A 14,173-nucleotide genomic window follows, 5' to 3' on the forward strand; every position below is an offset into this window, starting at 1 on the left:
TTGACATAGATCCCCTAAACGGACAAGAACCTAAATTAAAACAGGCATTAGAAAGTGGTCCCGCAGCTATGGCTGTACAGTTGCCTGCTAAGACTTTTGACCAAGTTATTAAGGAAATTAATCAGGAATTAGAGGAGCGAAATACCAGTAATGCGGCATTGGAAAAACAAAAAATGCTCCGAAAATGTGTAGACCGCTGGAGGAAGAGGGGTTGGTTACCCGGGGGCACTGAGATGTTCCTGACAGGTGAGGGAAACAAAATTTTAAAACGTAGAGTCTTAGACAAGCTGGAAGAAACAAAACAGGACACAGAAAACAAAATCTTTAATCACGAGTCAGCAAAAAAGAGGGTGAGAGAGAAGGAGATTCAGTACCGCGATGTCCTAGCTCTATTTGAAGAATTTGGTCTCCCTGGTAACCCACCTGTTACTGCCCCTGTAGAAATAGCTTGTAGACCCCCGCCCTATACATATGTGGAGTCAAAAGGTGCCCCTGGCACCCCAGATGGGATCCTGGAGTCACGTCCCTTATATCCAGATATTGAGACACTGGGGTGTGACAAGAACCTCAGGAATAGGGACACATCAGACGAGGTACAGGCCCCTTTAATAAAAATAGAAGGGGGAGTAATAGATGTAGAGACCCCTCTGGAGTCCAAGAAAATAGAAAAGGAGTTAGAGATACAGAAATGGAACATGAAAAAGGTTCAGGATAACATTAAAAACTTAAACAGAGATATTAATGTGCTGGGGCAGATCAGTGAGGATCAAAAAGAATTAATGGTAGGTGTACTTAAGGAAGTGGAAAAGATAACTACAACACTGTCAGGAGAAATTAAAGCTGAAGGAATGGTAATAGGAGTAAAGGACGAAAAGTGTAGTACAGATGAGGAAACGAGATACGATCCACCATGGGAGGAAAGTAGAAGGAAAAGACTCGGGAGGGAGAAAAATAGACATGCCTACCTGGACATAGTTAGGACAAAAGAGAAAGATGTGAAACAACTAAACTATGGCCGAAAAGATTATCTTAGAGATGAACGTGACCAATATACCTTTGACCCTGAGACATTGGAAGCTGATAGGGACAGTGACAGTGACGAAGAAGAGTCAGAACAAGGTGGGATAAATAAATGCATGCCAAGAGTAAAGAAGGAGCAGAAATCCCCAAAATTGAGATATCAATGCCCATTACTGATCACGGGACGGGGAACTCAAAAATATTTACCCTGGTCACGAATGGACTTAGAGAGTTTAATGAAAAAACTACCTCCGTTGAGTAATGGGGCTAGTCCATGGATTTCTTGTTTTGAGCGAGAAACCTGCCAAGAACAATTAGCACTCGCAGATGTCAGAACTATCATGATAAAATTAAAGGCAGAAGGGGCCCTGAAGCAAATAGAGAGAATTGTAAGAAGCAGTAAATTGGGGGATGAAATAGTATTTAACCCACTTCGGAATAAATTTTGGGAAGCACTTAGAGAAACATTTCCTACACCCTATAGTTTGGATGCCTTGGTAACCCTTCAACTAAAGGAAGGAGAGACTGCACACGAGTATTTCACTCGAGCATGGGACTTATGGGAAACAGGGACTGGAGAAAGACCCGACCACAGCCCCTTAGGAAGGGCTCACTTTCGTAATGGGATAATAAACGGACTACCCGCTACGGTTCAAGCAAAATTAAGGGACATTGTGGGATTAGAGACAATGTCAGAGGATTTGTGGAAAAGACACCTGACACATGCAATCAAACGACATCGTCAATCAGAGCATGCTAAGTCAGAAAGTGCGTCCCAGAAGGAGGTGGACAAGACAACCGATAAATTGGTGAGAGCCATAGAACATATAGGGGTTAAATTAGCGGCCCAACAGATAGTCCCACAGGTCATGGGGCCAGTGATAAATCCGGGACCCCAAGTAAGAAATGGTTGGGAAAGACAGCTAGGTACAATGTATAGAGGGGAACATGCAGTATGCTGGTACTGCCAAAATCCTGGACACTACCAGCGGAACTGTCCGGAGGCTGGGAGAGCAAGGGGAAAAAGATTACCCTCTATTAGAGGCTATCGGGGAAGAGGAGGAAACTTAAGAGGACAAGCAAGGGGTAGGGGTGGACACATTGATGGGCCCCAGAGAATCGGGGGGTGGCAGAGTGATCAACAAGTCCAGGCACCTCAGTGTAATGACTATATTGAGGAAGGTGCTGAATTTGATTATTGACGGTGCCCAGGAGAATCAAAAATCACGCCTCCCTGGGAGCCACCAAAAATTTGGGGGACGGTAAATGGAGAAAAAATTGAATTTATGGTTGACACAGGGCCAGATGGATCACTCACTAAGGGGTTAACGAAACTTAGGGCATTGGCGAAAGAATTAAAAGCCCAGTCTGGAGTCTCCAATCCTGTTTTATCCTGGTTACAGGGAGTGTTTGGGAGATGGAGCACATTGTTAGGACAACTTTTGCTGGGTTTGTTCATTTCTGTATCAATTTTTATCACTTGTGGCTGTTGTTGTATTCCATGCATTCGAACGCTGGTCACGAGGACCATAGAGAGAGCCTTTGCTGACCGTGATGAACTGCCTCCGAAATATCAAGCTGTGCAGGCTGTGGAGCAAGATTATCTCACATTACAGGAGGCGGAGAAAGTTGCTGAGATCGATCTGGAGTCTGAAGGGGAATGTGATGGGAAGGAGGGATTGTGAATTAGATTGTTACACATATAATTTTAACCTTGCTTGTAACCTAAATATTATAACCTTGATTGTAGAACAAATATTATAACATTGATTGTAACACAAACATTATTAATCAGATTGTAGAACAAGTATTATGAATTAGATTGTAGACCATATGTTAACTTGGGAATTTACTAATGTACGGGGGGTTAGCTAGTTTTTTGCTTGGGGGCAAATGGGATGAAACTTGTAAACGGGCAATGGGATCGGGGTGACGGATGGGGGGTGTACGCAAAGGAGGGTTGGGGGAGCCCTCGCCCACCAGCCGAACTACCCTGTGAACAGAACCCGTATAGAGCTTGGCAATAATAGGCGAACTAATGTAACGCGGTGGTAGCATAGTCAGGGCGAGATTGTCCTCTAAAGAGGACAAAGGAGGGATTGTAAGGTAAAACATCATGAGATGGGAATGTGTAAGGAGTTACCCTGTACAGGGCTGTAACAAGAAGGGGAGGTGTCCTTGTACTCCTGTTAGGTAAAACATCATGAGATGGGAATGTGTAAAGAGTTAACCTGTACAGGGCTGTAACAAGATGTGAATGCATCCTTGTACTTACAAGATAAGAAAGACATTGATGGATTGAGAGGCAGGAAGCTAGCAGGGAAAGGATAGCAACAGTTTTAGTCATTGGACAAGTAATGATATGATGATGTTCTAAGCATGTATCCAAGGGTATAAAAAAATCACCATTTTGCTGATAACGGCAGAATGCATTCTCCGACTAACATGTTTAGTTGCAAGTGTTACAATCCGGTAATAAAGAACAAAGAACCCTGATTTCGACTCAGTCTGGTGTTTGTCTCACTCATTCATGAACAAAGCAGACCTAACAAGTGTTACCTGTAAACTTTTTATTTGCAAGTAGAGATTAATGTGGGGACCGACAAGGGGCTGTGGGAAGAGTGCGGGGCAGTCAGATCAGTGTGGGTATACAGTACACAATTTCCTATAGCCAGCGATCGCTTTTTCTAAATTTCTGTGGACTTGTTCGCGGTAACTGAATAATTATGGGACCAAGATCATATATGCGGTCGAATGTTGCCCAAACGGATGTTAATTGGTGAATACCTGTATCTTAATTTGAAGTATATGCTATCAACTCTCAGAAATGTTTCAAACATTATATAGTAATAACAATAAAAACAAACTTTAGTTTTAAGCCCAACCTATTTCTAAGTGAATTGAGTTAGAATATCCATGTACATTCCATGAATTAACTTATTTTTCCAGTTAAAATTGCAAATTATGGAGAGGTGAAAGGAACTGATGCTCTAATTCAAATGATTTTTTTCCAAAATTCCTTTATTATTATGTAATAACAATAAAGGAACCGGTAATATTACACAAAATTGCCTTTAGATTGCTGTAAGGCAAAGATTCGCCATTAGCATTGCACAGTGCCCCTTAGAGACAGAAAGAAGCAAAAGAGAGTCCCCTCAGAGTCACCGAGTGTCCATGAATTTGCCTTCAGTGCTCTTGCAGCCTCCGCAGCCTGACTGACTCCTGCTTGATACATCGGCACCTGAGCTCCAGATCCAAACGTCAGACGCAAACAGGAAGCTCTGGAGGAGCTTCTGGAGCCTTTCTTGCCCTTATTATTCTCTCAAATCCCAGTTCTGGTTTTCATGAGCCAGTCTCCAGAAGCCCGCAGCCTGGGGAGGTCCCCCGACCACAAGATGCCCGCAGCCTATGTGTTCTTCAGCTGCTGAGCTCTTTGCTGGCTCAGCCGCCAGGTCACCTTCCCTGTAGGGTTGCCTCTTCTGCTGGGGGTTGGGGGGGGTGGAATGTTCTACCATTTCTGGTGCCCTGCACTAGTCCGCTGCTCCCACGAGTCTGCAATCCCTTGTGGCTGCAACCGAGCACAGGTGCCATCAACTTAGGCACAGACCTCGCGGTTGCAGGATTTTAAAATAAGAACCATCATCTCCTTTAACAGGTCTTTTAAAGCCTGTATGGAGCCTATTAGGACTGGGAAGTTGAACCCTTCAGAGCAGCGCTGTGTCTCCTTTCTACTGGGTCTGCACCAGTGGCAGAGCTGCCGTTAATTCTACAACTTTTGTATAATTCTACATTTTTTTTCATTGTTGGTTCGTGTTCTTAAGAAATTAAGTTCAATATAAAGTTTAACAAAAACTTTTAACAGGATAATAGGCTGTAAAGTGACAATCTATAATGGGCATCATACAAGCAAATGGGGGAGAAATGAAATTAAATTATGTACTTACTGCCTCTGCTTGTTTATCTACCATGATTTCACTGACACAATTCAGCTGAGAATTGATGTACTCATTGATAAGTCCATTCCATTGATTCATAAAGTGAAGGGCTCGCAACAGGGCAACTATTTCCTCTGCTAAAGTGCTGCTGTGCGTGGCTGTTAGAGAAGCCTGAGGTCTAACTTTTCTTCTTCTTAGCATTCCTTCTATGAAAAGACAGCCAAAAAATACTTTAACCATGTATTCATTGTTATTTTTTTCTGAGTATATTATTTCAAATACATCATACAAATGTCACCTCTCAGAAGTGGAAGGTCAGATGAGCAGGTGCTTAGAAGACTGCCCAAGAACACAAACAATTTTTCAACAAGGAACTTCATGTCTTTTGATCGCTCATCCCTGTCCCACGAAGGAAGGACTGCTTGCAGCAAACGCAAGGCTAAGATCTTAACACAAATAAAATACAAACAAAAAATTACAACAGGCATCAAGAAATTGACCAATTTATAACTAGAAATACTCTAATAAGACATTTGCATAATCGCCTGTCAGGAAGAAGTTCAGCACCACTTAAGTCCCAAGACAGTGAGTGCTACTGAATCAAGCCTTGCAATTGGAAAGGCCTACCATGCAACCCATCAGGAACTGGAGCAATTATTAGTCAGAAAAATAGAGAAGTTGACAAGCTTGAAAATTTTTTAAATCCCAGCAACCGGCAATTTACAAAGTGTTTTGGAAGGGACTTTAGAGATCGTGCATGTTCTAGCAGTCATCTTGCAAGTTCCAGATTCTTCTTGTCATTTGAAGGGGAGCAAACATGACCCATAAGGAGAGAAAACAAACAAGGGAGCACCCACCCTTGCATCAATGGCGGGGAAAATAATGGAACCCACAGCAGTCGATGGAGTAAGAGGAAAGCTTGAAAGAAAAATAGGATTATTTAGTGTCGACAAGGTTATATGAAAGGAAAGTCACATTTGATGAACCTTTTAATTCTTTGAGATGTGACCAATAGGCTAAGAGGGAAGCAGTGGATGTGGTATGTTTGGATTTTCAGAAAGGTTTTAATTAAGCCCCATACAAGTTGATCAAGGTGAAAGCATATTAAATCGAGGATATATACTGATGTGGATGTGAGACAGAAAGCAAAGGAATAAATCATCCGCAGGATGTGATGAGTGGGGCGCTAAACTGAATTGAATTGTTTATCGTCACAGGCAGCAAAGCACAGTCAAAAGCTTGGTTTTTCCACGCAATAAAAACCAAAAATGTTAGGTGTAATATTATAGCAAGTCAAAGCACAGCATATAGTGTGACCAGACAAAGTGCAGGGTATAAAGGAAAGTACAATTTAAAATAGTCTAAGGATATTGTCCTTATCAATGAGAGATCCATTTCAGAAGCTGACAACAACAGGAAGGGCAAGGTCTTTCAACTGCCCTGCAGTAATCAATGCCTGGGCCTCAGTTGTTGAGACCATTAAAAATCATGCTTCCAAATTTGCTGACATCCCCAAACCCAGTTCAGGATACATCAGCAAGCAGAATGAATGAACAAGAATCTAACAAAGATCCGCTTTGGTGAACACAGCCAAAATGCAAAGTATTTGCTAAATGGCAAGAAATTGGGTAGTTCAAAGGGATCTAGGTCATCAAAAGTCATTGGGCCCGACATGTAGATATTGTGGACAATTAGTACATTAGCCTTTAACAATGCAGGAGTAAGTCAGTCTTCCTGCAATTGCACACGTCCTTGGTGAATGCAGATCAGGAACACTAGAAACGATTTTAGTTTCACTTCACATGATAGCACGCAAGAAAAAAAATCACAAAACTAATTTCAAAGTTTGCCACATGAGAAGAGACTGGTTTAGGACTGTATTAGAGTTTTTTTTTAAAAAGAGGAAATCTCTTCAAAACTTGAAAAGAAAACTATTAACAGGCATGACTGCTCAGGTGCAGACATTTTCCTTGACCAAGGAATTAGCAGCAGAATTTGAAGATAAGGGATAGGCCATTTAGAAGAGAGCAAGAAACATTTCTCTCCCCTCCCCCAACTCAAAGGATAGTGAACCTTGGAGGGGAGTGAACTTTCAGTCATTGAGTTCATTCAAAACAGATTTCTGGGCATGATGAGAAATTACACTGAAGGTAGAAGGCCACTCAGGATCTTAAATGGTAGACTAGGCTTGAAGAGCCAAATGGCTTACACCTGCTCAAATTTCTCACTCTCTGTTCTTGTGGTTGAGAACCAGGGGTGTTAGGCAATGATTGTGACCTGTGAGTCAGCTTGGAGATGAAGGAAGATGGTGATGTTGTGGTCAGTGTTGGGAAAATGATGGGTGGGCAGCCCTTGGGAGAGTCAGATTAGTCTGTTACTTAAATGAGTCACCGTGGGCCTGACACAAGACTCCACACACTTAAGAGATAAGCAGTCAAGCAAATCTCAAGTAACAAAAATATAAAATACCGGAGATATCCATCAGATGAAAAGATCTCTTGGACTTGAAACTTTAATTCTATTTCCTTCACCAGGAATGCTGATTGTCCTGCCATCTCCAGCTTTTTTGTTTTTATTTCATATTTACAGCTTTAGTTATTTGAATATTACTCTTTAACTAATATTCATCACTTTGTGAAGAAAACAAAACTGACTTTGGATGATGAGGTAGGAGGAACATTTCACACAATATTTGAACAATATTTTGCACATTTCCCACCTTTGGCTCCTCCAAAAATAGAAATTCTCACCTGTCGCTGCAGAGACACAGCAGTGAACGACTGTTGTCCTTCAACAATCCTGGTTAGCAAGCTAATCCACTGAGGTGAACTCAGAGTGCCACACATTCGAGGAGTAAGTGCTATGCTCCGAATGAATCCCAGTGTGCACCAGCTCCTGTGCTGTTCTCTGGATACTATTTTGTTCACTGAAGGAGCTAGAAAACAAGTATTTTACTGTCTCCAATACACATATGCTTTCATATGTTGCAAAGATCACAAAAGCATCTCTTAAAGATCAAGTTACAGGTAGAAAAGTAGCCAGTCCTTACTCCTGCCTAAGGATTTTGTTAACTGTCTAAAGCACGGGTGGCTAATCTTTTAATTTAGACATACAGCATGGTAACAGGCCATTTCGGCCCACGAGTCTGTGCTGCCCAATTAACCTACACCCCTAGTACATACTCATGGGCTGAAATGGCCGGTTACCGTGCTGTATGTCTAAATTAAAAATTAAAAGGTTGGCCATCCTTGGTCTAAAGTAATCTTTCGGGAACAAAGTTTCTCATTGTACAAGTAGAACCACAATCCAATTCTTCATTGCAGACCCAACAATTAAATAAAACATTTTATGACCAACTTTATACACGACTTTTAATCCAGATATAAGTGTTTAGGGCATGATCTTCCAACTTTCCAAGACTGAGCTCATAATGAATAAATTATGCTTAATTTTGAAATGAAACACAGATCAAATAGTTAACCATTGTTTAATGAAGTGCCGTGTCCTGCAATGAAATATTTTGTAGCTTCATGTCACGATTCCCACCAGCATGGCAAATGGGGTTAGAAGCTGAAAATAAATTAGACTACTGCACTTCAAATCACAAAAAGTGAACAAAATTGATATCATGGGTTATTCAAAAAATGATATTTTTAATTCTCTAATGACAAGTAGATCATATAGTTGAATACCTGTTTTATCTGAGGCTCCACTCTCCACTAACATCCGCAAAAGCCCACATAGAGTTTTAATAGCTTCGTTTGGAACAACATCTGAGTGAATTCCAGTAGAAAGAGATAAAGTCTGCAGAAGGTTAACTGTTGCCATTAACAACATCACTGTTGGGTGAGTGTTCTTTTCCACAGGTTCCACTTCTATGCACACAAAAAAAAATGATTTATTTTTCTAAAAACATGCACATTTTCTTTCTCGGTATTGCAAAAATGTGAAAAAAGCTCACTCCAAAACTAAACAAGACTTCACTTCATTCACACATGCAGAGTTTACAAATGATAGTCAGGGTTTTCACTGTGATACGGCCAAGCGTTACAAGTCTAGAGGACCCCAAAACCCAGGAACAACAGAAATTCAGCAAGACAAATGATTACTTAAACAAAGGTCGCTTTTAATTTTCTTTAAACATAAAAACAGGATCACATTTGAACTTATTTCTATTAGCTTAATCCCCTTCTAATTCTAAGTGCACGTGAATGTTCAGGAAAGTTCTTTGCTTCACAGTCCAATCATTCACTCTCCAAGTTCACTGGTATCAGGTAATTCTTATATTGTGCACAGAAATGAACATCTATGAATTTTCACCAGGCTCTGCTGCTTAAAGGTAAATGGTTACAACTCAGGAAGGTTCTTGTTCGTTTCAGAGAGATATATAATGCTCGTTACGCGCACGCGCACACTGATTTCCTCCGATCAGCCACTTCAGCATCTTGCCCAATCATGGGTTTTCCAAATGATAACTTCCTCTTCCAGGTCACCACAAAGTTCCTCTTGAATCCCTTATTTCAGGAGAAACATTCTAGCCGGGCATTTCCTCTTGTAAGGACTACAAAGATTTTCAACAGGCTGAACTCAGAACTCTCAACCACTCTTCAAAATGGGGTTTTCAACAAGCCTGCCAGTTTGCCATGTTGCAGCCTTCAAAAGCTACTACAAAACTGTAGAACTGACTGTACTCTCTCCAAAGAATCACATTTTCTTTCTCTCTCTCCTCTCTCTCTCTCTCCCTCTCTCTGTTTGCAAAACTACATGACCCCTCTTAGAACAGCAAACTGCAACCAGACAGATTGCTGTCACCGGAAATCAGTTTCTGAGCACGGACATCTGTTGCTTTAAAGACAGTAGCTCATTTATTCTTCAAAGTTTCTGTAAAGTCACTGAGGACATGAAGTTTCTGCTCATGCATAACTCTTACATTTCAAGTGAGATGTCTTTTGTGAAATGTTAATGTCTGTTTTGAAGTGACCTACACTAACCTCCCACCCCCCCACACACAATCTACCTCTTTTAAAAACATATTTATATATAATATAAAATATAATATAACCCGTAACAAAAGAAAACATCCAAGATTGAGATTCACTGAAATATCAGGACACATTTCACCAGTGCTACAATTTTCATTGATGATACAACTGAATTTTCAATTCCTGCTTGAACAAAAATGGTTTACTTGTTATACAATATGACGAATCAAACCTAATGTGTATCAAAATCAAAAGGTTAAACATTATTCAAGAATTTGACACTACAATGAACAACGAACATGCGAAAACCATGTTAGTTTAAAAAATACTGCATAGTTACACCCAATGTGTTTCTTTCTCCCTCACCAACAGCATCAGATCAGCAAATTCCATCAAACACAATTAACCCAGTATTTACTACTAACCAGAATCATCTTCTGTGTCTGAGTCTTCAGTAGCTGGCTGCGCAGTGGGTGGTGGTTCAGCAAGTTTCAGATCGTATTTCCCTTCTTTTCCCATTCTGTAGGAGTTGGTGCTCCCAGTATCCCACTGAACCCTGATCCAACCATCATCGCCCAGCTCCCCAATAACACGGCCTAATCCTTGAGGAGGTCCATCCTTGCATGGGAGATACAAACAAAATTAAAAATTATAAATGAAACAATATTCTTGTGTTACAGCTACATTTCCTGGGCAAGCTAGATTTTATAACATTTAAGCTTGATCATTTGATTTAATATTAACAGTTAAGTTTCTATATTTAGAAAAGCAGAAAATGTTCAATTAAGGATTTTTAAAATTAGTAAGAATTTCTCAGAGTAGATGAAAATTAAGTGCTTGCGATGGTCAAGAACTTCAAATGAGAGGTGGAGTTCCTTTCATTTTACTGAATCTCTGAGCAATATGCTTTGATCTAAGAGTATGCTCTTCCCTTTTCTGCTTTCCTCTTGCCTACTCCTTACTTTGTATCTTAGTTCACAACCAATAGAAAAATCAGTTTATGGTAAAACAAAATCAAAAACCTGTGTTCTGATAACTTCACGACAAGTAATACCACAATAATATTTGTAGCCAGCAGTTTGGGAAGTTTTGAACCTTGAACACATATTTCAAGGTGGCCATTATTATCCTGGTGCTGAAGAACATAGCGATAGGCCTTTATGCCTACCTGCCAGCAACTCTGACATCCACTTTCATGAAGTCCTTCCACAGGATAGTCATGACTCCAACCTACCAGCTTACCCTCAACCCACTCCAATTCACCTACTGCTCCAAAAGGTGCACATCCGACACCATCTCTCTGGCCCTACACTCAGCCTTGGAACACGCGGACCATCAGGGCATCTAGACTACATTACTATTTGTTGAATAGCTCCACCTTCAACACAACAGTGCCGTACTCAAACTCTGACTTTGATCTCAGTACTCCACCTGTGCAATTGGATCCACCACTTGCTATCCTACAGGCTGCAACCAGTGAGGATTGGTGACAGCACCAACTTCACGATCATCCTCAACACTGGGGGCCTGCAAGGCAGTGAACTCAATCCCCTACCATACACCCTGAACACCCATGAATGCATGGCCAAACATCACTGTAACCCCATCTATAAATTGCATTCGACACCATCAGAAGCAAAATCTGCAATAACAAGTCTGAGTACAGAAGGGATATAGAAGGACTAGTGTAAAACACAAAAATCTGCAGACACTGTGACTGAATGCTGGAGAAACTCAGCAGGTCAAACAGTGTACTTTATATAGCAAACATAACCAACATTTCAGGCTTGAACCCTTTAACAAGGTATGAGCAAAATGTAGGCAGGCACCCAAACAAAAAGAAGGACTAGTGTGTTGGTGCCAGGACAACCACAACTTCTTAATGCCAGCAAGACCAAGGAGCTGGTTATTGACTTCCAGAAGAAGAGTGTAGCTCATACCCAAGTCCGCATCATCCATGACAAAGTAGAGATAGTGGACAGCTTTAAGTTCCTAGGGTTAACATCTCCCCCAATTTGTCCTGGTCACCCACATAATTGCAATGGGCAAGAAAGTGCCTCTACTTCATCAGAAGCCAGAGTAAATTTAGCATGTCACCTGCACCCCTTTAATTTCCACAGATGCAGCACTGAAAGTATCCTGTAAGGATGAATCACTGGGTGATGCAGAAACTGTTCCACCCAAGACCACTAGAAACTGCAGAGAGATACAAATGCATCTCACACAAAACCTCCCTCCCCTCCACTGACTACATCTATACTGCTTACTGACTTGAAAAAGCAGCCAACATATCAAAAGACTCATGTACCCCAGCCATTCCATCTTTACTCTCCTCCCTTCAGCAAGCACACATTCATAAGACATTCACACCACTAGATTCAAGGACGGTTTCTTTCCTGCCATTATCAGACTCCTGAACAAACTTCACAACAGTAAAATTATGTTGGCTTGGCTTCGGACCAACTGATCTCTCTTTGTCGTTCTGCATTTCCACACTATTTATGAGAAATGCAGCTCGACTGCATGCAAAACACACTTTGTCACCACACCTTGGTACATGTGACTATTAACTCAAATATTAAACCATGAAAACATGGTGCTCAATTTTTTCATAGGAACTTTATCGTATTGACTTTTAATCACTGTACGAAACCTGAAATACAGAGTTAAGCCACCAAAACTGCAAAAAAAAAAAAAGCTTTCCTGCTGTGTTTCAATTATCTGGGCCAGTCACAAACTATATGGTCAGCATTGTACAGAAAGTCTTTGCCATGAAGCAGAACTGCATGAAAGGACAGAATGTGTAGAATATACAAGGCCATAGCAACCCAAGGTGCTCTCTACCGTTGTTCCATGGCATCTTGACCCTCTGCAAAGAACAACTCAAGAAAAACAAGTTCTACCTTGGACAATCATAGTAGCTTTAGAATAAGTTTAATATCATTTTGTTTCTGTACCTGATCCCCCCATTTCCAATCGACACCTCTCATGACTCTGGTGCCGATCTTCAACATCACTGCTAGCTCTGGTCCAGAGACAGGTAGTGGGATTGGTGTTATTTCCTTTCTTGACTCCTCCAAAACAGTGGCTGAGGCTCCATGAAGAGAAGCACCAATGTCATCCTCTCCACTATCCGAAGCAGGGCCTTGGGGGAAAATGACACATCATATTAGGTTTGAATCGTTTTTCTGCAAAGTAGCTTTCTTAAATTCTCCAGGAGACAATGCAAAAAATTCACAAAATATTGCGACTGACATTGAAATAGTCACCTACAAGCATCCTTCATTTTCCTTTTTAGAAATGACATGCCGGAAACAATAAGGGAATAATTGACTACAAATTAACCAAACAAGGAATCTTGCACTTTGGAAGCTAATTAGATTCTGGAATTGCACTTGGAAAGCACTGAATGACCCAGCCACCATATATGCAGCGATTATTTGTCTATTCTTTAAGACTTATTACCTGTTTTGTTTTTTCTTCTCTTGTGGCAATTTCATTTATATTTATTGTTTACTAGTGTATAGCTGCAGCAATAATTTTGGTACATTTGTACATTGTACTTATGTGCATGACAAACTCTCGGCTTGCTTCATCATCTCTGGATCTTACAGCAGATCCACCATTCATATATCAGGAGTGAACCAGATTCTGTGGGAAGCTGGAAGTGGAGTGGAGGTGGATAGCGGAACAGATTCCATGTTTGGCAGTTGCTAGAAAAACCTCCTCCAGACAACCCACTTCTATCTGCTGCAACCAAACTCCCCAGCAAACTACAGGAGGTGGTTAAACTAAAACAAAGCTGGAGAACCAATACCAAAAGCATTGTACAGAATCCTCCCACCCAGACTCTTGTAAGGATGCTATTCCTGTCCTCCTGTTCTTCCATCTCCACTGTATCAATTCCCATGATGAGGCTTTCCATTCAAGGACAACTGAGTTGAACTCTTCTTTCAGTAAACAAGGTTTCCGATCCACTGCCATCAATGCAGTCCTCACTTGCTGCATCTCCATTTCCTGCACATTTGACCTCACCCCACTCCTACCCCCAACCTAAAAAGGATAGTGTTCCCCTCATCTTCACCTACCGCATCAACAGTCTCCATATCCAACATATTCTCTGCAATTTCTCCCACTAACAGGATCCCACCATCAGAAATTTTCCCCTCCCCATCAGTATCATTCTCTCCATGACTCCCTTCTCCAATGCACTGCATACTGCAGTTGCACCTACAC

At 41.2% G+C, this 14,173-nt stretch overlaps 1 protein-coding gene across 7 annotated transcripts in view; it reads right to left on the reverse strand.

The window, feature by feature from the left end:
• Positions 1-14,173, reverse strand: part of herc2 (HECT and RLD domain containing E3 ubiquitin protein ligase 2) — a 217,185-nt gene that overhangs the window by 96,076 nt on the left and 106,936 nt on the right. For 6 of the 7 annotated variants that reach the window (XR_011342331.1, XM_069891912.1, XM_069891911.1 and 3 more), the window contains 6 exons: positions 12,895-13,082; positions 10,363-10,555; positions 8,648-8,830; positions 7,706-7,890; positions 5,254-5,401; positions 4,965-5,161 (listed from right to left, as the gene is read on the reverse strand). Coding sequence is in view for 6 of the 7 variants with exons in the window: in XM_069891912.1 (XP_069748013.1) it covers positions 4,965-5,161; positions 5,254-5,401; positions 7,706-7,890; positions 8,648-8,830; positions 10,363-10,555; positions 12,895-13,082 (1,094 nt within the window). In the remaining variant the exon portion in view is untranslated. The remainder of the gene's footprint in view (positions 1-4,964; positions 5,162-5,253; positions 5,402-7,705; positions 7,891-8,647; positions 8,831-10,362; positions 10,556-12,894; positions 13,083-14,173) is intronic. The other variant, XM_069891907.1, reaches the window with a different exon arrangement.

Source organism: Narcine bancroftii, chromosome 7 (assembly GCF_036971445.1).
Source record: "Narcine bancroftii isolate sNarBan1 chromosome 7, sNarBan1.hap1, whole genome shotgun sequence".
NCBI lineage: Eukaryota > Metazoa > Chordata > Chondrichthyes > Torpediniformes > Narcinidae > Narcine > Narcine bancroftii.